The following is a 23,141-nucleotide window of genomic DNA, read 5'->3' on the forward strand; positions in this document are numbered from 1 at the left end:
ATGCCGTTCATGGTCTCAGAAACCCAGTATTAACCACCCCAAACAGAAGGAAAGGGCTTTAATCACACTCTTCAGCCTGCTTGGTTGTGAGGGGTTTGCCGTATTGTTGGGAGGCCCAGTGTTTTGAGATTGCTGAATATTTTCACTCATAGCACTCTGCTGAAACAGTTCTCCCTGAAGTTTCCAGTGATGTCCTTCTGGACAAATGTAAACAGTATTTGGTAGTTATTTCAACCCTTTCTCTTTGACAGGGTCTCCTGCCTTAGTTTCCATTACTTTTCACTCTTCGGGTTCTTCTATTTTTCTGAATCGATCCTTCCACCATTAACCCGTTTCCTTTTCCTACTCCTTGACTTTTATGCTTTCTCATGTCCTGGCTCTATGTTTTGTCCCTATTTTTATTGTCATTACTTTGGAAATCCCATAAAAGAAACTGCTGTCCGTTGCTGAAGAATACCGATAAATAAATGAATGAGCAAATATATCCTTCCACTTAGAAGTACCATCTATGTGTTGTGTTTATCTTTGCATCATTTCAGACTCAGTAGGACTAAAATTAATCTGCGAGATAACTCTCTCCAGCCATTTAAACATAGACAGTTCTGTTATTGCTTAGATCAGAAATAAAGTGCAGTCATTACTTTGAAAACACTGAGATCCTGAAATGAATGAAGACCCCTCTGGCATGAAGATGCTAAGTCAGCACTTCTGCTAAGGTGCCTGGCTCGTAGCTCAGTGTTATAAGGATCAGTGTCTGTCTCCTCCTGTTACTCATTAGTAAGAGCTGAGGAATTTGTGATTTGCATTCAGCTCTGCCTCTTATTAGGTGTGGGAAGAGTTATTTGACCTCCATGAACTTCAGTGTCCTTGTGTGTAAAATCAGGAAAATACTTATTTTATAAAGTTCATTCATCAAAAATTGTTTAAGAGCCATAGGTTCTGGGTGTCCTAAAGCAGGTGTACAGAGACGAAGAAGGAAAGTTTCCTGTCCTGGGAGAGCCACGGTGTTGGAGGAGGGAGGCAAATAATCAAGCAGTAGAGAGCTTTGCAGGAGAGTTAGAATAAAACAAGGTAACTACCGTTATTGCGTATCTGGAATGCTCAATAAATATTAGCTCTTTTCTCCTTAGTAACTTGCAAAGGGAAGAATAGGTACTTAACAGAGGAAGAAGACGATTGCAGGATGGAAAGAATGGGGGAGCAGTGGAGTCAAGATGGTGGTGTGGGAAGACGCGGAGTTAGCGTCTCCCCACAACTTGGGTGCCTGTGTGCCACTGGTGGGGGACTCTGACACACAAGGAGATGAGAGGAACCCCAAAGTGAACCAGTAGGATGTAGGGGGACTGAGGGGGGAGGAGAAGTGGAGGCCAGACAGGATCGGCACCCCTGAGGCTGGGGAGATCAGGAGAGGCAGGCAGGAGGAGCCATCCAGGAGGAGTGGGAGAGGAGTAGAGGGCGATTGCCCCTCCCACTCGGGCACAGGGAGCCTGCTGGGCTCCCAGGTGAGGTCCCCTGCCCTCTGAGACCAGGGGTGGGGGGCACGCCTGGGACCCTTCTGTTCCTTGAGCCTAAGCCCCACCCCCACCCCCGCCAACTCCCAGGGCCTTTTCCAGCCCTGTGGGTCCTGAGCATTGGCCCCACCCACCACCCAAACCTTGCCCTTGCTTAGGCCCCACCCTCCACAGCCAAGGCCTTCCTCCCCCCACCCCGCCGCCCCTCTTTTTTTTTGCCGCCCTAGGTGGCTTGCGGGATCTTGGTTCACAAGCCTAGGTTCAGGCCAAAGCTCCTGTGGTGGGAGCTCCAAATCCAAACCACTGGACTAACAGAGAACCCCAGACCCCAGGGAATATTCATTGGAGTGAGGTCTCATGGAGTTCCTCATCTCAGCACCAAGACCCAGCTCTACCCAATAGCCTACAAACTCCAGTGTTGGAAGCCTCAGGCCAAACAACCAGTAAGACAAGAACACAATCCCACTCATAAAGAGAAAAAACCAAAACCAAAATGAGACGGCAAAAAAATATGTCACAGATGAAGAAGCAAGGTAAAAACCTACAAGACCAAATACATGAAGAGAAAATATGCAATCTACCTGAAAAAGAATTCAGAGTAACGATAGTAAAGATGATCCAGAATCTTGGAAATAAAATGGAGGCACAGATTGAGAAAATACAAGAAATGTTTAACAAAGATCTAGAAGAACTAAAGAACAAACAAACAGAGATGAACAACACAATAACTGAAATGAAAAATACACTAGAAGGAATCGATAACAGAACAACTGAGGTAAAAGAACGAATAAGTGACCTGGAAGACAAAACGGTGGAAATAACTGCCGAGGAGCAGAATAAAGAAAAAAGAATGAAAAGAATTGAGGACAGTCTCAGAGAGCTCTGGGACAACACTAGACGCAGCAACATTTGAATTACAGGGATCCCAGAAGAAGAAAAGAAAAAGAAAGGGACTGAGAAAATATTTGAAGAGATTATAGTTGAAAACTTCCCTAGCATGGGAAAGGAAATGGTCACCCAAGTCCAGGAAACACAGAGAGTCCCATATAGGATAAACCCTAGGAAAAACACCAAGACACATATTAATCAAACTAACAAAAATTAAATTCAAAGAAAAAATATTAAAAGCAGCAAGGGAAAAACAAAAAATAACGTACAAAGGACTCCCCATAAGGTTCCAGCTGATATTTCAGTGGAAACTCTCCAGGCCAGAAGGGAGTGGCAGGATATACTTAGAGGGATGAAAGGGAAGAACCTACAACCAAGATTACTCTGCCCAGCAAGGATCTCATTCAGATTTGATGGAGAAGTCAAAAGCTTTTCAGACAAGCAAAAGCTAAGAGAATTCAACACCACCACACCAGCTTTACAACAAATGTTAAAGAAACTTCTCTAAGCAGGAAACACAAGAGAAGAAAAAGACCCACAAAAACAAACCCAAAACAATTAAGAAAATGGTAATAGGAGCATGGTACTGATAATAACCTTGAATGTAAATGGATTAAATACCCCAACCAAAAGACACAGACTGGCTGAATGGATACAAAAACAAGACCCATATATATGCTGTCTGCAAAAGACCCACTTCGGACCTAGGGACACATATAGACTGAAAGTGAAGGGATGGAAAAGGATATTCCATGCAAATGGAAATCAGAAGAAAACTGGAGTAGCAATACTCGTATCAGATAAAGTAGACTTCAAAATAAAGACTGTTACAAGAGGTAAGGAGGGACACTACATAATAATCAAAGGATCAATCCAAGAAGAAGATATAACAGTTATAAATGTTTATGCACCCAACATAGGAGCACCTCAATACATAAGGCAAATGCTAACAACCATGAAAGGAGAAATCGACAGTAACACAATAATAGAAGGGGACTTTAACACTCCACTTATACCAATGGACAGATCATCCAAACAGAAAATAAAGAAACACAAGCTTTAAACAACACAATAGACCAGATAGATCTAATTGATGTTTATAGAACATTCCACCCAAAAGTGGTAGAATACACTTTCTTCTAAAGTGCACATGGAACATTCTCCAGGACAGATCACATCTTGGGTCACAAATCAAGCCTCGGAAAATTTAAGAAAATTGAAATCGTATCAGGCATCTTTTCCAACCACAATGCTATGAGATTGGAAATCGATTAAAGGAAAAAAACTGTAAGAAGCACAAATACATGGAGGCTAAACAGTGCACTACTAAATAACCAAGAGATTACTGAAGAAATCAAAGAAGAAAGTAAAAAATTCATAGAAACAAATGACAATGAAAACACGCCAACCCAAAACCTATGGGACGCAGCAAAAGCAGTTCTAAGAGGGAGGTTTAGAGCAATACAGTTTCACCGCAAGAAATAAGAAAAATCTCAAATAAGCAATCTAACCCTACACTTAAAACAACTAGAGAAAGAAGAACAAAGAAACCCAAAGTCAGTAGAAGGAAAGAAATCATGAAGATCAGAGCAGAATTAAATGAAACAGAAACGAAGAAAACAATAGCAAAGATCAATAAAACTAAAAGCTGGTTCTTTGAGAAGATAAACAAAATTGATAAACCCTTAGCCAGACTCATTAAGAAAAAAAGGGAGAGGACACAAATCAATAAAATTAGACATGAAAAGGGAGAAATCACAACTGACACTGCAGAAATACAGAGGATGATAAGAGACTACTACAAACAACTATATGCCAATAAAATGGACAACCACGAAGAAATGGACAAAGTCTTGGAAAGGTACAATTTTCCAAGACTGAACCAGTAAGAATTAGAAAATATAAACAGACCTATCACAAGTAATTAAATTGAAACTGTAATTAAAAATCTTCCAACAAACAAAAGTCCAGGACCAGATGGCTTCACAGGCAAATTCTGTCAAACATTTAGAGAAGGGCTAACACCAGTCCTTCTCAAACTCTTCCAAAAAATTTCAGAGGGAGAAACACTTCCAAATTCATTCTACAAAGCCACTATCACCCTGATACTAAAACCAGAAAAAGATGTCACAAAAAAAGAAAATTACAGACCAGTATCACTGATGAACATAGATGCAAAAATCCTGAACAAAATACTAGCAAACAGAATCCAACAGCACATTAAAAGGATCATAAACCGTGATCAACTGGGATTTATCCCAGGGATTCAAGGATTGTTCAGTATACGCAAATCAATACAACAATTAACAAGTTAAGGAATAAAAACCATATGATCATCTCAATAGATGCAGAAAAAGCTTTTGACAAAATTCAACACCCGTTTATGATAAAAACTCTCCAGAAAATGGGCATAGAGGGAACCTCCCTCAACATAGTAAAGGCCATATATGACAAACCCACAGCAAACATCATACTCAATGGTGAAAAACTGAAAGCATTTCCACTAAGATCAGGAACAAGACAAGGATGTCCACTCTCGCCACTCTTATTCAACATAGTTTGGAAGTCCTAGCCTCAGCAGTCAGAGAAGAAAAAGAAAAGGAATACAAATTGGAAAAGAAGAAGTAAAACTGTCACTGCCGATGACACGATAGTATACATAGAAAATCCTAAAGGTGCCACCAGAAAACTACTAGAACTAATCAATGAATTTGGTAAGGTTGCAGGATACAAAATTAATGCACAGAAATCTCTGGCATTCCTATACACCAACAACAAAAAATCAGAGAAATTAAGGAAACACTCTCATTTACCATTGCAACAAAAAGAATAAAATACTTAGGAATAAACCTGCTTAAGGAGGCAAAAGGCTTATACTCAGAAAACTATAAAACACTGATGAAAGAAATCGAAGATGACATAAACAGATGGAGAAATATACCATGTTCTTGGGTTAGAAGAATCAGTATCGTGGAAATGACTGTACTACCCAAAGCAATCTACAGATTCAATGTAATCCCTATCAAACTACCAATAGCATTCTTCACAGAATTAGAACAAAAAATTTTACAATTCATATGGAAACAGAAAAGACCCCGAATAGCCAAAGCAAACTTGAGAAAGAAAAATGGAGTTGGAGGAATCAGGCTCCCTGACTTCAAATTATACCACAAAGCTACAGTAATCAAGACAGTATGGTACTGGCACAGAAACAGAAATATAGATCAATGGATCAGGATAGAAAGCCCAGAGGTAAACCCACGCACATATGGGCACTTAATTTACGACAAAGGAGGCAAGAACATACAATGGAGAAAAGACAGCCTCTTCAATAAGTGGTGCTGGGAAAACTACCGTTACATGTAAAAGAATGAATTTAGAACACTCCCTAACACCATACAGAAAAATAAACTCCAAATGGATTAAAGACTTAAATGTAAGATCAGACACTATAAAACTCTTAGAAGAAAACATAAGAAAACACTCTTTGACATAAACCACAGCAAGATCTTTTGTGACCCACTTCCTAGAGTAATGGAAATAAAAACAAAAACAAATGGGACTTAATTAAACTTAAAAGCTTTTGCACAACAAAGGAAACCATAAACAAGACAAAAAGACAGCCCTCAGAATGGGAGAATATATTTGCAAATGAAACAATAGACAACAGATTAGTCTACAAAATATACAAACAGCTCATGGAGCTCAATATCAAAAAAACAAACAATCCAGTTAAAAAATGGGCGGAAGACCTAAATAGACATTTCACCAAGGAAGACATACATATGGCCAAGAGGCACATGAAAAGATGCTCAGCATCACTAATCATTAGAGAAATGCAAATCAAAACTGCAATGAGTTATCACCTCACACCACTTAGAATGGCCATTATCAAAAAATCCAGAAACAGTAAATGCTGGAAAGGGTGTGGTGAAAAGGGAACCCTCCTGCACTGTTGGTGGGAATGTAAATTGATACAACCACTATGGAAAACGGTATGGAGGTTCCTTAAAAAAATAAAAATAGAATTACCATATGACCCAGCTATCCCACTACTGGACATATACCCTGAGAAAACCACAATTCAAAAAGAGACATGTACTACAATGTTCATTGCAGCACTATTTACAGTAGCCAGGACATGGAAGCAAGCTAAGTGTCCATCGACAGATGAATGGATAAAGAAGATGTGGCACATATATACAGTCGAATATTACTCAGCCATAAAAAGAAACGAAAACTGTAGTTATCTGTAGTGAGGTGGATGGCCCTAGAATCTGTCCTACAGAGTGAAGTAAGTCAGAAAGAGAAAAACAAATACCGTACGCTAATGCATATATATGGAATTAAAAAAAGAAAACAAAAAACTGGTAGTGATGAACCTAGTTGCAGGGCAGGAATAAAGAAGTAGACCTAGAAAATGGACTTGAGTACATAGGGTGGGAGGGCAAAGCTGGGGTGAAGTGAGAGTAGCATCGATGTATATACACTACCGAATGTAAAATAGTTGGCTGGTGGGAAGCAGCCGCATAGCACAGGGAGATCAGCTCGGTGCTTGGTGATGACCTAGAGGGATGGGATAGGGAGGGTGGGAGGGAGGCTCAAGAGGGAGGGGATATGGGGACATGTGTATGCATATGGCTGATTCGCTTTGTTGTGCAACAGAAACTAACAGTATTGTGAAGCAATTATACTCCAATAAAGATCTATTAAAAAAATAAAATAAAATAAAACGTCTGTTGAGCACAGGGAATTCTACTCAATACTCTGTAATGACCTCTATGGGGAAAGAATCTAAAAAATGAGCGGATGTATGTATATGTATAACCAAATCACTTTTCTGTACAGCAAAAGCTAACACAACATTGTAAATCCAACTATACTCCAATAGAAATTTTTAAAAATAAATAAAAAGAATGGGGGAAACATTTCATCCACTAGAAAGCACTGAGGGAGTGGAAGCTCGAAACAGGCTCTGTGGAGGAGAAGCAGGAGGTTTATATGGAAGGGTGGTGACAGATGCGTCATAATTAACACATATGCTTGATGGGCAGGATGCTGTTCTTGGGTTTTTTGCTTCTAATATTTTCCCTCTGCTTTTCCTCTAGGATATCGAGTCATTGATGTCTGAGGGAAATAAGTCTCGGACGGTAGCTGCGACCAACATGAATGAAGAGAGTAGCCGCTCCCATGCTGTGTTCAACATCATCATCACACAGACGCTGTATGACCTACAGTCTGGGGTGAGGGATCGGGTGGAACCTTCGGTAGCAGTGAAAGAGCTCTACCTTCATGAGTGAACTGTTTCATGACTGGATTCAGTTCCTGAGAACTTTATGCCAGCTCTTCTACTTACTAGATGAGCTACTTTGCTTACATCATTTAATTTGTTAGGTCTTACTTTATATATAACATTTTTTTAAAAATTGGATTCCTTGTATAAACTCCCTAAAGAACGTGATGATGTCACCGTACAGCTTTTACTATGTATCCTTTCATACTGAAATTCCCCTAAAAACAACTGGGTTTACTTCATAGTCATTAAGGGATGTTAAAGAGGAAACCGCAACATTTAGCCTAAAGAAAGCTTTTTCAAAAAAAGAAGGATTTGACCTGAATACGGAGGAATCCTCATGTCCTGGTATGTTCTCATAGGTGCATAAAAGCTCCAGCTTTCTGACTGTATTCTGGAAAGCCCAGTGCACTTGCTTCCCAACTACAAAACAAAATGCCACACTGCTACGCCAACCTAAATTTTGCCCGTGAAACTGCTAGTCCAAGAACTCTTCTTACAATTTAAGATCTTCTTGAGGAGTATGCCTTGTTATAGCGGGATGGCTTTCGTTGTGGTGCTGAGATATATGTAGATGTCTGTGTGGTTTCTGCACTCATGTGTGTCGTTTCTCTCGTTTCTCACGACTAGAATTCGGGAGAGAAAGTGAGCAAGGTCAGCTTGGTGGACCTGGCGGGTAGCGAGAGAGTGTCTAAAACGGGAGCCGCGGGAGAGCGACTGAAAGAAGGCAGCAACATTAACAAGTAAGAGGCTGGTGCAACTCCCGCGTTAAACTGGAACACCCCACCCAGCTTCTCGTGTGCCTGGGGGACTTGTCGCATTACCAGGGGTCAGATGGCTCTGATCACAGATGGTTCAGAGTCTGTGTAGCCTTAATGAACTGGGTTGAAGAAAAACATTCACCTGCCTCTATTGAGATGCATGAGGTTTAGTAAAATGCCTCAAACATTGTACAAACACCCAGCGTATCACTGTATAATATCGTCTTAGGTGAACACAAGTTGCAATTTTGCAAATCAAATCATATCTTAAATTTAACTCGAGGAGCTTGTTCTGAAGAGAAAATCTGCTTCGAATCCCTTTGTAAGGCTAATACGGTTTAAACATCAATATCTCCCCCCAAAAAGTAACATTTATTGACGAACTGCCATCCTGAAATCTCACTCTGCCTGAGTGCCTGCAGCATGCCCAGGGGTGTGGTGAAGGCTGGAGGAGAGCCGAGGTGCAGGGTGTGTAGGAGTTGGCCCGGTGGCCGAGGAGATGAAGGCAATTCACTCAGAGGGTACAGCAAAGGCACAGTAAATGCCCATAATGTGCTTAGAACAAAGCCTGGCACATAGTATACACTGATTAAATATTAATGGTTGTAGCTATTATTTTTATAAGCTGTATAAACAGCGTGAGTAGAAAGTAGCTTAGTTTGTACTTGAGTTTTTCTGTTGAGACATAATAACTTGGGGTTTTGTTTAGGACAGAAGGTGACAAGAGGTAATATAGTCAGGAACACGTTTGTGCAGCTTGCATTTCAAAATGGTACCGGCACATTGTAATTTTACAAAAGTTTACAAAAGTTTAAAATTAGCAGGGAAATATCACCCCCTCTATCAGATGGACAGAGCCGTGCTCACTGCACAGACTGCTGCTTTACGGGGTTAACTTCCAGTCATTCTGTCTCCTGCTCTAATAACAAAGGATTTTGCTCTATTTCATGACAAAGCATTATAGGAGCCCAGGCGGGCATACAGCTCTGCATTCCAAAATGAGTGCAAGAACCAGGATGGGGAAGCAGAAATGAGGGTGTGAGGATGCAGGTACCAAAGAAAAGAGTGTCACCCCTCCTAGACATTTGTTTACTGGTGCTAAGCCGTGCCAGCCCTTTGCCTGTATCTACACTTGTGGGAAGCCACTGGGAATTCTGTGCTGTGAATTTATGGAAATTTTGAGTATGGCTGGCCTTCATGTGTAACAATCACTAGTTTCTTTTAACCTCTTACTATATGCCAGGCACTGTTCTGAATGCTCTATATATAATAACTCACATCAGCATCGTGAGATGGGTCTATTATACCCATTTTACAGATGAGGAAAGCAAGGCAGAGAGCACTGGAATAATATATCCAGGGTCACAAAACTCTAAGCGTGGATCTTAGATTTGGTTGTAGGCAGTTTGGCTCGAGAGCCCAGGCTCACCCCACTGCTGTAAGTGGGGTGCCCAAGTGTTCTGTTTGCCGGAAAGAGTCCTGATTGATGCTTTTGTCCCAGAGGAAATATTAATAGTGCCCCCTTCAATTTGGACACTAAATTATGTAGTGTCTCAAACTGGACTACCCGAAGGCCACAGGATAACATGATTTAGGTACTCCAGCTACTGGCTCTTTTCCATTATGACTTAATGGATTGAATAGCATTCTCTTAGCTTCCTATCATCTTTCCTTAGTTATATACTGGCTCTTTCACAAATGGATGTATGTATTCCTTACTGCTAGTCTGTGAGATATCTACATTTTTATGGTTCTTTTTAGTTTTGGGAGCACTTTCATATGCATTATTTCATGTGAGGTTCATTATATGTATCTTTTTCTCTGTTTAAAGATGAGGTTGGAGATATTTAAGTAGTATGAATAAAAGCTGAGCAGACGTTTATTAAGCCTCTGCTATGTGTCTGGCACTGGCTTGGATGTGGGGATGCAAGAGGAACTTAGATATTGTTGTAGACAGAATATTGCTTGCCTGTCCTCCAAATATGTCCGGGTCCTAATTCCCAAAACGTGCACATTTTACCTCACAAAGGGATTTTGCAGATGTGATTAAGTTAAAGATTTTGAGATGAGAAGATGATTCGGGTGGGTCTGATGTAATCAGAAAGCGCCTTATAAGTGAAAGAAGGAAGTGGCAGAGCCAGCGTCAGGGTGATGTGGGTGAGAAAGACCTCACAGTCCATTGCTCGCGTGAGGATGGAGGAAGGGGCCATGGGCCAAGAGACGTGGGCACCTGGAAAAGGCGAGGAAACGGTTCTCCCCTCGAGCCTCCCGAAGGCACGTAGCACTGTCGGCACCTTGGTTTTAGCTCAGGGAAGCACATTCTGGACTTCTGGCCTCCAGAACTGTAAGATGATACAGTTGTGTTGTTTTAGGCCACTGTGTCTCTGGTTACTTGTTACAGCATGATTGCTGCCCTCGAGGAGCACATAGGTTAGGATACAGTAAGTTACTTCATTCGAAAAAGCAAAAGGAGGTGGGGGGATTTTCTCAAGCAGGTGATGTTGAGAAGTGCTACGTCACCCAGCATTGAAGCATGTTTTTATAGGACACATTGACTAGCCTGTGGATGTTTGCCAAGTTGGTCTTGTGCTTTTCCCAAAATAACTGGCTCGAAGGGAGTGGAGCCGTCTCTGAACCCTTTCCCTTGAACCTTAATCCAGGCCTTTTTTCTTTACCCCACACATCTCTCTCAGCTCCCTGAGTTGGTGCATAAGTGCCGGCAGCCCACTGTGGGTCCAGGTCTCCACCAGGTGTCCTCCAAGTTCTCAGCATGGTCATTGGTACTTAGTCACTGAATTGATGGGACATCTTCTCACAGTAGGACCATGCCGTGGTCTGCACAGCTGTCTTAGAGACCTTTGTAGAAGGAGAGGCCCATAGTCCTTTACCTGCAGTTCCAAAATCCAAAGTGCTCTGAAAACCAAGTGCTTTTCTGATTTTCTTCATAGCTCACTTGTTGGTGAACCCTCACCTGAACTCTGATGAGGTCTTTATCTTCATTTATGGTCTTTATTTACTCATTTAGTGTGGCCATTCATAAGTTTAGCTGCAGAAACGTTCATGAATTTTACTATGGGCTGCTGTCCCAGATCCCACCAGTGGTCATGGGTAAGTGTATGCACTGAACTTCCTCAAATCCAAAATATTCTGAATTTCAAAACACATGTGGCCCCGAGGATATCCAATAAGAGATAAATGGACCTGCACTTTTTTGTTCCGTTTAGCAAATATGTGTTGAACACCGACTGGGCATAAGAAGAAAGGGGTGAGTAAGATCAGACCCTGGCCTCAGGAAGTTCAAGGTCCAGTGGGGAAGGAGACCTTTGGAGGAGTGATATTAATACGTTAACTGCCATAGAAACTTACACACGGTGCGGTGGGGACATGGGTGACAACACAGCTGGCAGGTTTGCGGGAGGCTTCCCAGAGGAGACGCGGGAGCTTCTTAGTTACAGAAACTAGGGGTGTGACCTTTCCGTGCCTCTGTTTCCTCACCTGTAAAATGTGGATGAGCAAACACTGTGAGTAAGGCTGTTGTGAGGATTAAATTAGTGACTACTTGTAGCATGCTTAGAACAGGCCTATCCCTAGTAAGCTCTATGTTAAGTGTGTATTCGTAAAATAAATAGTGTATTGAAACTGCTGCCTGATAGTTCCACAAATGGTTTTTTTAAGCCTTAAAATCAGTGCCCAGTGGAGGGCTAAAATTAAAGAAATCTCTGACATGTTTCCTAAGCTTTCTCTCAGCCTCCTACTGGGGCTTCTTTATATGGAACATTAATAATCCTCTTAAGCAGACCTGACAGGGACTTCACACGGACATTAGTGTCTGCTTAATGGGCTATGGATTTAGGGGCTTCATCTCTCCTTAAGCTCTTAAGAGCTTTACAGCACACGTTATTCCTTCACGCGGAGAGCTAAGGCACTGTATGGCTGTACCGCCAAGGCCTGTTCCGGACTGGGGAGGGATAGGTCAACTGTAGACCATCTTCAGAGGGGACGCATCTGGGAATCCGTCTGCTGCTCCTCTGTCTACTGAGGGCGGAAGGACGAAGCCTTTTTCTGCTCCTGGAGACTGGTTGGTTCAACTTCTCTGAGAACTCACTTAGATCATGGAACACTCTCTAATACCCCTAGGAATGTCATTGAAAACGGTTCTGTTCTATTCTCAGCAATGGCCAACCATTAAATGCCAACAGTATTCATCTAATGAGTATCTTCCCCAGTCTCCTTTCCATTTCAATCACTGTGGTTAATAATAAAGTATATACTAAACATATCCAAAAATGGGCTCTGCTGAACACTTGTTTGAGGGATATTAATATATGTTACTCCTAGGATTCTGTCATATAATTTGTTTTTGTTTTTGTTTTTGTTTTTGCGGTACGCGGGCCTCTCACTGCTGTGGCCTCTCCCGTTGCGGAGCACAGGCTCCGGACGCGCAGGCTCAGCGGCCATGGCTCACGGGCCCAGCCGCTCCGCGGCACGTGGGATCCTCCCGGACCGGGGCACGAACCCGCGTCCCCTGCATCGGCAGGCGGACTCTCAACCACTGCGCCACCAGGGAAGCCCCTATAATTTGTTTTAATAACTTATAAGCACAGTGTTTCTAACGTTTCATGTGACTCAATCCTTTCTTTCTTCTTGAGCACCCTCCATGACTCTTGTTCGTTTCCCCTCGGAAACCTCATTTCAGTGGGTTTTGCCTGCAGAACTAAACGTGAACTTGTACCAGGGGAGAATAAAAGTGGCCTGCCTTCTGTCCATTATTCAGGGGCGGGTGGGGGTCCTTGTTAATTTACCACTTGTGCATTGCAGGGTCCACATATGTGAAGAAAGAAATCTGAATAAATGTCTCTGTATTTAACACAAGAGACCCACGGGGACAGAGCAAAAATTCGCTCCTGAGGATGCAGTAGCCACATCTTTTGGGACATGTGCCATTGTTACTTCAGTGTTTCCCAAAACATTCTTGTGAAATACTAGTTCCTCAAGTGGCTCTGGGGAGAAAAAGACCCCTGGATAAATAATTTTGAGGAAGGCTACTTATAAAGCCTTCCTTGGGGGATTCCCAGTGCTAAAAGCGCTCAGAAATCCTGTAGTCATGAATCCCGTATAACTTCATGATTCCCTGAGCTTACTTGATGACAGAATTCTAGGTATAACATATATTAATGTCTCCAGAACAAATGTGCAAAAGAACGTTTTTTTTCGGGGGGGGGGAAATGTTCGTATATGCTTTTTTATTACACCACAGCAATTGAAATGGAAATGAGATTAGGAATGACACTCATTAGATGAACATATGAGTTTAATGATTCGCATTAGTCACTGGAAAACAGTGGTGAGTGGAAATGAGGCCCATACTGTAGATATAACTGTTTTCTTTCCTCTCCTGTCATGTGATGGTGCTGTCCTTTCACCATAATTTTCCACATAAATTGCCACTTTGCATTTCTCCTTTCCTGTAAGGAGTGGGGACTTCCTGGGGAAGAGGGCTAAACTCAGTTCCACTAACTTCATCATCTTTTGACTAATTCTGTAAAAGCCAAGGATTGCATTATGCTGTAAGCAACAGAAACCACTGCAATGACAACCAAGTGATGAGTTCATCTTTCTCGCTTAACAAGAAGTCAGAGGCAGGCCCAGCACCTCAGAAATGCTATGAGGCACACAGCTGTATGTACTAACCTTAGTGTGTGTTCATGCGGTTCTCATGACCTCAAGACAGCTCTACCATTCCAGGCATTGTATCCATATCTGTGTTCCAAACAAGATGGGGAAATGACCACCGGCTTCTGTCAGCTGACTATGTACCTTTTCTATCAGGAGAACCATAGCCTGCTCGGAAGCCCCTCCCAGGAATATCTCCCTATATCTCATTGGCCAGAACTGTGTTTCATGGCTTCTCCGAGCTGCAGAGGACTCTGTAGAGATTTTAGCTCGGTTCATCCTTCCCAGCAAAATCAGGTGTCCGTTAGCAAGTAAGAAAGGGGAAAATGGATATTGGGCCAGCACCCACAGAGTGTACCCAAACCGGCCTTGAATTAGTCCTTTGTAGAAAGAGGTTCGTCTTCTGTTCTTCACTGTATTCTAGACTCAGCGTAGTAACTTGGCAAATATTGACTGCGTGCTTTCTGTAAGCCGGGCGTAGCAGTCTCTGCTGCCACGGTGGTCACAGTCTAAGTAGAAAGAGCAGTGCATACACGGCTGACTCTGATAAAGTTTAATAAGTCCTACAGTTATGATCTTAGAAAAAGATCACTGGAAACGTAGGTAAAATAGATTTGAAATCCATCCTAGACATTATAGATAACTCACATCACATCATATCTACTCCTAAGAGAAGGAATCTGGTGATTGGAGTTTCAAGGGAAACTAGGTAGGTTTAAGGAAGGTATAGAAAAGCAAAAAAAAAAAAAAGTTGAATTATGACAATTTTTTAAATTGGGGTATAGTTGCTTTACAATGTTGTGTTGGTTTCTGCTGTACAGTGAAGTGAATCAGCTGTATGTATACATATAAATGACAATTTCTTTTTCAGCAAGCCACTTTTATTTTGATCCTCCTGAGTTTTATTTTTGATCCTCCTGAGTTTTATTTACTCTCTTTCTGATCCCGAATTCTCCCTTGTTATAGTTGGCTGTCTGTTTTTTTTGTTCTTTTTTTGTTTTTTTGCGGTACGCGGGCCTCTCACTGTTGTAGCCTCTCCCGTTGCGGAGCACAGGCTCCGGACGCGCAGGCTCAGCGGACCGGCGCATGAACCCGTGTCCCCTGCATCGGCAGGCGGACTCTCAACCACTGCGCCACCAGGGAAGCCCCTGGCTGTCTGTTTATAGATGTTATCCCCTGGCCTAAGTCTTCCTTCCTCCGCAGCCAGCCCCTCCCCCTTCTCCTCCCGACCCCCCCCCCCCCGCCCCCCGCCAGGACTCGTGGTGAGAGATTTAACCATTAGGAACTTCCTCACTGTCTCCACCTCCAGCAGGTTCAGGAAAGGAGCGGTGCTTTCCTAGAATGAGAATGATTCCTGGAGTAATGTTTTCAGCCCCTAAAATTGGCAAAACACTCCCACCCCATTCTGACACCCATGAGCTGCCTGTTTGCCTCCAGGCTGAAACAGCAGGGCTAGCAGCGTCCATAATTTGTTATTTTGTTATATTTTTAAGGTCCCTGGAAATAAAATTCCTATTAAAGTATGTAAGCCTGGTGTTCAGCTTTCAGACGTTGAACTTTCAAATGGTTTTTAGCATCCTAGATGCCCTTGGATCACTGCAGGGGGGAACCCAGAAAGGGGGGGGGGTGGCATGGACCCCTTGTCACTGGATAACCTGGTGACCTCTCCGACATCACCGAGTCCCACTCATTCTGCAGTTTATTTCTTTTTGTTCCAAGAGGACCATATTAGGTTCGGATGAAGTTCTTGTTTTGACTGTATGCACACCGTTAGGTAAAGAGCATGGCTTCTACAAGTGTTAAGCTTCTCTAACTGAATCAGTTATAGAGCTGTAGGACCACTGTTAACCTCAGAATTGCCGATACTGACCCTTGAGTCGCTGAGCTCTTTGTAGTTGGTATGAATTAAAGTAATATCTGCTGCATTTGGGTATGAAAAATTGGGGATAGTCCAAAGAGTTGCTTCCAAATGAAAATTTCATTTCAATAGTAGCAAAATATGAAAAATGCCCAGTATTCTATATCTAAAGCAGAAATGTGTTTTTGCCTTATATTGAACTCCTTTTTCCCTCTTCTTCATATATATCACATGCCATTTTTCTTAAAATTTCTTTTAAAGTGTACAATTCGGTAGCTTTATGATATTCATAGAGCTGTGTAACCATTACCACAAACTAATTTTAAAACATTTTCATCATCCCCAAAAGAAACCTGGTGTCCAGATCATTCCCCCTTCCCCCCACCTCCCCAGCCCCGGGCAACCACGACTGCCATCTCTATAGGTTTGCCTCTTCTGGATGTTTCATATATAAATGGAATCAAACAGTATATGGCTGTATCAGTTTCCTAGTGTTATAACAGATTACCACAAACTGGAAGGGTTAAAACAACAGTACTATATTTTCTCACAGTTCTGAAAGCCAGAGGTCCAAAATCAAGGGATTAGCAGGGTTGGTTCCTTCTTGGGGACTCAGAGGGAAAACCTCTTCCATGCCTCTCTCCTACCTTCTAGTGGTTGCCGGCACTCCTTGGCTTGTGGATGCATCACTCCAGTCTCTGCCTCCATTTGCACCAGTTGTTTTCCCCTGTGTGTCTTTGTGTCTTCTCATGGCTTTATTTTAAGTACACCAGTCATTGGATCAGAGCCCTCCCTAAGCCAGTATGATCTCATCTTAACTATTTACATCTGCAAGGTCCTTATTTCCAAATGAGGTCACATCTAAGGTTCCGGTGGACATAATTTGGGGGTGGGGAGTGGGCACTATACAACCCAGGCCAGTGGCTTTTTGTGTTTGTCTTCTTTCTCTTATAAGTTTTCAAGGTTCATCCATGTTGTAGCATGTTTCAGAACTTCATTCCTCTCATATGGCTGAATAATACTCCTTCGCAAGGACATGCCACATTTTATTCTTCCCTTCATCATTCGGTGGACCTTTGGGCTGGTTCCACATTTTGGCTGTTGTGAATATTGCTGCTATGAAAAATTGTTATACAAGTTTTTGTTTGGACATATGTTTTCATTTCTCTTGGGGTGGATTTGTTTAACTTTTAAATTTGTCAATTATGATACACATATTTATGTCACTTGGCAGTAATGGCCGTTGGTTATTAAAATTCTGACTCATTTTTGCCTCTTGGAATTGCTTTGTGTTTCAATGACTTTTCCAGTGACTCACCTTTGGAGAATTATATTGTGTGGTGGGAAATATGCTTTTACTCCTTTCAACTTATTTAATGGAAATCTATTGTTAACATTAGAAAGAAAGCTATGTAGTCTTTCAGTTGCTAAGCTCTAGTCACATGCTGATTTGTGTCCTTCCTTGTCTTTTATAAATACGTAGTAGCTTTTAATTTTTTAATCATTTACAAAGGGTTTTGTCTTTATGATATCATGTAACCTTCCTTGCAGTCCCGGGAGATGTCCTGAGACTGCTCTTTTCTGGCTGCTAAACTTGGAATTCAGTTGATTTCTTTTAAAAGAGCAATTGGTACTTAACTAGGATACAAGGATGTCCTTCATCCCTCAATACCACAAATCTGTTGTTTCTATGGTGATGTTTTCTCCAAGTGCAGAGAACATGTATTAACCACCACGGGACACTCATTAGCCTAGACTAGTGGTTCTCAAACTCTACCTGCATCAGAATCACCTGGAAGACTTGTGAAAGCTCAGGTTCCTGAGTCCCACCATGAATGTTTGATTCAGTAGGTCTGTGGCGGGGCCTGAGAATGTGCATTTCTAACAAGGCTGCAAGTTGTGCTGGTGCTGCTGGTCCCAGGACCACTTCTGAGGCTCATAGGCCTGGCACCTGAATGTATGTATCACTTTGGGTATTGTTCAGCCAGGGCTTCTCAAAATTTAATGCGCATGTGAATCACCTGGAGATGCCTTTAACTGGTTCTGATTCAGCAGGCCTGGGAAGGCTTCCAAGATTCTGCTTGGGTAGTTCTTTGTTAAACTGTAGCAACTCCACATTGAAATAAGCTTGCCAGCTTTAAGCAGATGAACAGGATGTACCTTGTAACTGTAGTGGAAGGGTGCTTTGCAAGTTACATTGTTACTCTGGGAAAATCAGAGGCCAGAGTGGTCCAAGTTAGACTCAAAGAGTAAATGGTTGAGACTTTAAACATAATATTTGAAGTAAGTTATAATTCTCTAGTGCGATCTTTTTGTTTTGTTTTGTTTTTTGTTTTGTTTTCGCGGTACGTGGGCCTCTCACTGCTGTGGCCTCTCCCGTTGTGGAGCACAGGCTCTGGACGCGCAGGCCCAGCGGCCACGGCTCACGGGCCCAGCCGCTCCGTGGCATGTGGGATCTTCCCAGACCAGGACACGAACCCGTGTCCCCTGCATCGGCAGTCGGACTCTCAACCACTGCGCCACCAGGGAAGCCCTCTAGTGCGATCTTTTAAATGTATGTTTCCAAGTTCTGAAATGTATGTTTCACAGGTTCTGTGATTGATCGGAATAGACTCTACAGGGATTCTACATTCATTCTTTTAAATTAATGGGGTTACTTTTTGTTTTCCTTTTTTTCAGTTTCTTGACGAATGTAGACTTGATGATATCAGCTTTAGGGACTTTTATTTTTTTTTATTTTTTATTTTTTTGCGGTACGCAGGCCTCTCACCGTTGTGGCCTCTCCCGCTGCGGAGCAGAGGCTCTGGACGCGCAGGCTCAGCGGCCATGGCTCACGGGCCTAGCCGCTCTGCGGCATGTGGGATCTTCCCGGGCCGGGACACGAACCTGCGTCCCCTGCATCGGCAGGCGGACTCTCAACCACTGCACCACCAGGGAAGCCCGGGACTTATAATTTTATACTTATTATCTAGAAGGATTATTATTTTACGAAAACTAAATAAATACTCCATAAAACTAATTTTTAAATTTTTCTCTTGGCAGATCACTTACAACCTTGGGGTTGGTTATCTCATCGCTGGCTGACCAGGCAGCTGGCAAGGGTAAAAACAAATTTGTGCCTTATCGCGATTCAGTCCTCACTTGGCTTCTTAAGGTAATTCATTGTTCTCGTGTTCTTTTCCAACTAGAAATTGGCTGTTTCAGTGGTGACAGCTGAGAAGTGTGTGCAAAATACTACACAACGAACTCCTGACAATACTGTTATCCTGATTCCTAAACATGCAGGATGAAAACTCATTCCTGTTGCCTTTTTTCCATTAATAATGCTGTTTGACAGGCATTGTGCATTGATGTGAATAGAGAGAGACCACTTTCATCTGTCATAAACTTACTTGTGAAATACAAACCCATTTCCACACTGAGTTTTCTTCAGCACGAAGGTCATCCGTGCACGTGTGCTGCTTCCCTCATGCGTTGTGCGTGGAATGGGCCTTGTTTCCTAAGATGCTATTTGAAATATTTTGCAGGACAATCTGGGGGGCAACAGCCAGACCTCTATGATCGCCACCATTAGCCCAGCAGCAGACAACTACGAAGAGACCCTCTCCACACTAAGATATGCCGATCGAGCCAAAAGGATCGTTAACCATGCCGTTGTGAATGAGGATCCCAATGCAAAAGTCATCCGGGAACTGCGGGAGGAAGTGGAGAAACTGCGAGAGCAACTCTCGCAGGCTGAGGTATGGTCAGCCCGGTTCTCCCTGTGATCCAAGCTCCCCGGCTCGTGGTGTCTGAGTGGCGAGGCGAGGTCGAGCTCACTTGCACTTCCGGGTCGCCTCATGTGGTTCAGTAGTTCTGAGTTGATGGGCATCTTCTCCGTGCTAAGCACTGTGAAGACACAGGCGTATAATGCAAGGCTCCTTCCCATGAACTGACAGTCAAGGAAGCAGACAATTGAAAGAGAGGTGCTGCTATTGCCTGTTTGCCTCAGTCAATCAGGTGGCCCTTGAGCCCAGATCTCTTCCAATGTGAAATCCTAAGACCCAAATATGCTGCTTTGATTAACATTGTAGATTACATTCCCACGCAGCCTTGCCATTTTCAGAGAAGTTAGTTCTATATCATCTCCTAATTAAGTCGTGGAGGACAAGGTGGTCAAGAATAGTTAGCATTAGGAAAAATTCAGAAATCTCCTTTTATCTTTTTTTATCAGTTCCTGACAGGGAGCAAAATCATTTTGCATTGTTACCATCTTTCCTTGGCTTTACCCAGACTTTAATAACCATAACCCTTTCCAAATAGCTGTTGCCAGAGAGGCACTGTCTCACTGAAATAGTAACAGGACTGAGATGAAGGTCAAATGCCTTAACTTCAGTCACATGCTTCCACATGCCAGGGTTCAGATGTGTACCTAAGGCTTCTAAGTTCACATTCCTTCATACCACTGTCTTCTGACCCCACAAAGAAAAGAAAGTCAAAGCCAGGGATCTGAATATTCCATCTGTTGGTGATCACGGAGTTGCATTATAACTATTTGTTTACATGTCTTTCTCGTCTTCTTGGCCACGGGCTCCTAAAGTGCAAGAGGCGTGTTTTATTAATTTTTTTTCGCTAACCCTTAGTACAACATTGATACTGGAAAGCACTTAGCACAATGACTTGCCCACGGTAAGTGCTCGATAAATGTTGCTCTTTTTGTGATTATCATCATAATCATCACTGAGTGCATCTCGCATAATTTTTTAAAAATCGATGCCAAGAAGGGTAGCAGAACACCTGAAAACTCAAAATGCTGATAAACTTTGATGAGAGTCATGATCCTAGGAGGAGAGTATAACAGCTCTGGAATTTGTCTGTAGGTGGATGATCTCCATCCTCCCTCTTTTCTGTGAATCTGCATTTCCACTGTGACCATGTAATCTAGGGCGGGTAGCTGGAACAATGCCTGGCCAAAGGGTGGAGCAGAGGAACCACAGCAGGTTCATGTAGAATTTTCATGTGTGTCCCCTTGGACCCAGCACTAAATATCACTCCCAGGCTCTGTTAACAGAGTGAGACTCAAGCATCCTGAGCCGGCCTCCACATCATCGCCACTTCAGCTTCCTGTCTGAGCTCTGCCATCTTTCTTGGTCATAGGGTTATACTCTGCAGAAGCTCATGTGACTATAGGGTGTCAAAAAAGCATATGTGGTGGCCAAGTAAAGGCCCCCCAAATTTCTTAAGTTGCATATAGCTATATTTAGACCCCTTAATTATTCTCACTGAGCAAACACAGAGGGAAATGACTGCCTTTTTAAGCAGAAGTCCTATTTCCAAGTGAGTAATAAATATGCTAAGTTTATTACCATCAATAAGAAAAGTAGTTCAAATGGCCCAGACTCAAATTTTAAAATAAATGAGAAGAATTGCCACCTTTCCTGGTAGGTTAATATAACTGGAATGTGTTTATAAGTGATGTGTGTTGATCTCTGTCTTATTGAAAAAGAAGTCTACTTAAGTAATTTGTTCTCATACTTTTCTATTTTGAAGATGAACTTTAGCATCTTTTAGGTCTTTAAATGTGAAATTTAAGTACGATGGGTAAAATTACTCTGGGATGATTTGTATCAATTTAATTCAGGGCACTGGAATTTCTCTTTCTCCCTCAAAGAGTAGCAGCCATTTACTCTTTCACTTCATTTGATTAATAAAGGTCTAAAACCCCCTGACAGTGTGTGGCTTAATTGCTTCCAACAGACAGTTGATAACCGCTTAGGAAGGACAATAAGGGATTGTCTTGTACACAAGGGTGGAAAAAATTAGAAAATCAGATTTCTCTGCTTTCATTTTAAAGGCTATGAAGGCCCCTGAACTGAAAGAGAAGCTCGAAGAGTCTGAAAAGCTGATAAGAGAACTAACAGTGACTTGGGAAGAGAAGCTGAGGAAAACAGAAGAAATTGCACAGGTAGCTTGATAACTTGGGCCTAAAATATTGTGATTTTTTTTTAATTTTATTTTTTAATTGAAGTAGAGTTGATTTACAATTCTGTGCCAATCTCTGCGGTACAGCAGAGTGACTCAGTTATACACATGTAGACATTCTTTTTATATATATATTTTTTCTTTTCCATTGTGTTTTATTCCAGGATATTGAATATATTTCCCTGTGCTATAGTGATTCTCTTTCATTTGCTCTCTTTTCTGTATAGCCACTTATCATCCTCAAAACGTCCTTTAAGGACCTCTTTCTACTGAACTAGAGCCTGCAAAGATCCTCTTTAGACACTGGCTTCATTGTTTTTTATTAACTACCGTTTGGTCCCTGTATTTGCTAGAAGTGTTGCAGAGCACTGAATTTGTACAGGCATGGTTCAGGAAACATCTTTAATACGTTCTGCTTTTCACATTTAACCAGAAACCTGTTCTGTGGTTTTAGATCACCTGGCAAAGCATGCAGCTACCTGATTGGCAGAGAATTTACAACATGCAGCATATCAGTAGTTTTTTCAGTGTGCTTGATTCTTCAGCTTGTTAGCAAATGCTGTTATGAACTTTACTTGAGAAAATAAAAAGCAAGGACTAATCGTGTGAGTGTGTGTGTATGAGAGAGATGAACCTCTACACTGTACATTTCATGAACAGTTTAATCTCATTGACCACTTGTAAGTATTGGACCATCCCAATCAGGTAGCTTGAAATCAGTAACTGGAACCTAGTCCAGCCTGCTGCTTATATGTCTTGTAGATATCACAAACATATACCTAACTTTCTATAACTCCTACATTGCTTTATTTTTCTTCATAGCCCATATCACCTTTGGAAATTCTGTATTTTACTTGTCTGTTTTGTCATGGTCTCTCTCCTTCCATTAGAATATAAGTTTTCATGAAAGGAGTAGCTTTGTTTTGTTTGCTTTTATATGCTCAGCCCTAGATCTGTACCTAACACATAAATATGTCTTGAATAACTTGAATGAATTTGAGGCCCTCTGCAAAAGGGACCCAGCCTGCTCTTCCAGCCCCATCTCCCACTACTTTCCCACATTGACTTTCCCACCTGAAATCATCCAGTGCGCCCAGAGTCTTTACTGTACTTTCCTCTGCCCTTCCCCTAGAACACTCTGCCCTTATCTTGCTGCTCTCCCATTTCTTCCTACTGAAATTCTTCTTGTGCTTCAA

General features: G+C 42.1%; 1 protein-coding gene across 1 annotated transcript in view; it reads left to right on the top strand.

Moving 5' to 3' along the window:
* KIF13A (kinesin family member 13A) overlaps positions 1 to 23,141 on the top strand; it is a 215,431-nt gene that overhangs the window by 136,355 nt on the left and 55,935 nt on the right. The window contains 5 exon segments of the mRNA XM_060163623.1: positions 7,508 to 7,642; positions 8,323 to 8,435; positions 19,027 to 19,138; positions 19,512 to 19,724; positions 21,818 to 21,928. Coding sequence (XP_060019606.1) covers positions 7,508 to 7,642; positions 8,323 to 8,435; positions 19,027 to 19,138; positions 19,512 to 19,724; positions 21,818 to 21,928 — 684 coding nt within the window.

Source organism: Lagenorhynchus albirostris, chromosome 10 (genome assembly GCF_949774975.1).
Source record: "Lagenorhynchus albirostris chromosome 10, mLagAlb1.1, whole genome shotgun sequence".
Classification (NCBI taxonomy): Eukaryota; Metazoa; Chordata; class Mammalia; order Artiodactyla; family Delphinidae; genus Lagenorhynchus; species Lagenorhynchus albirostris.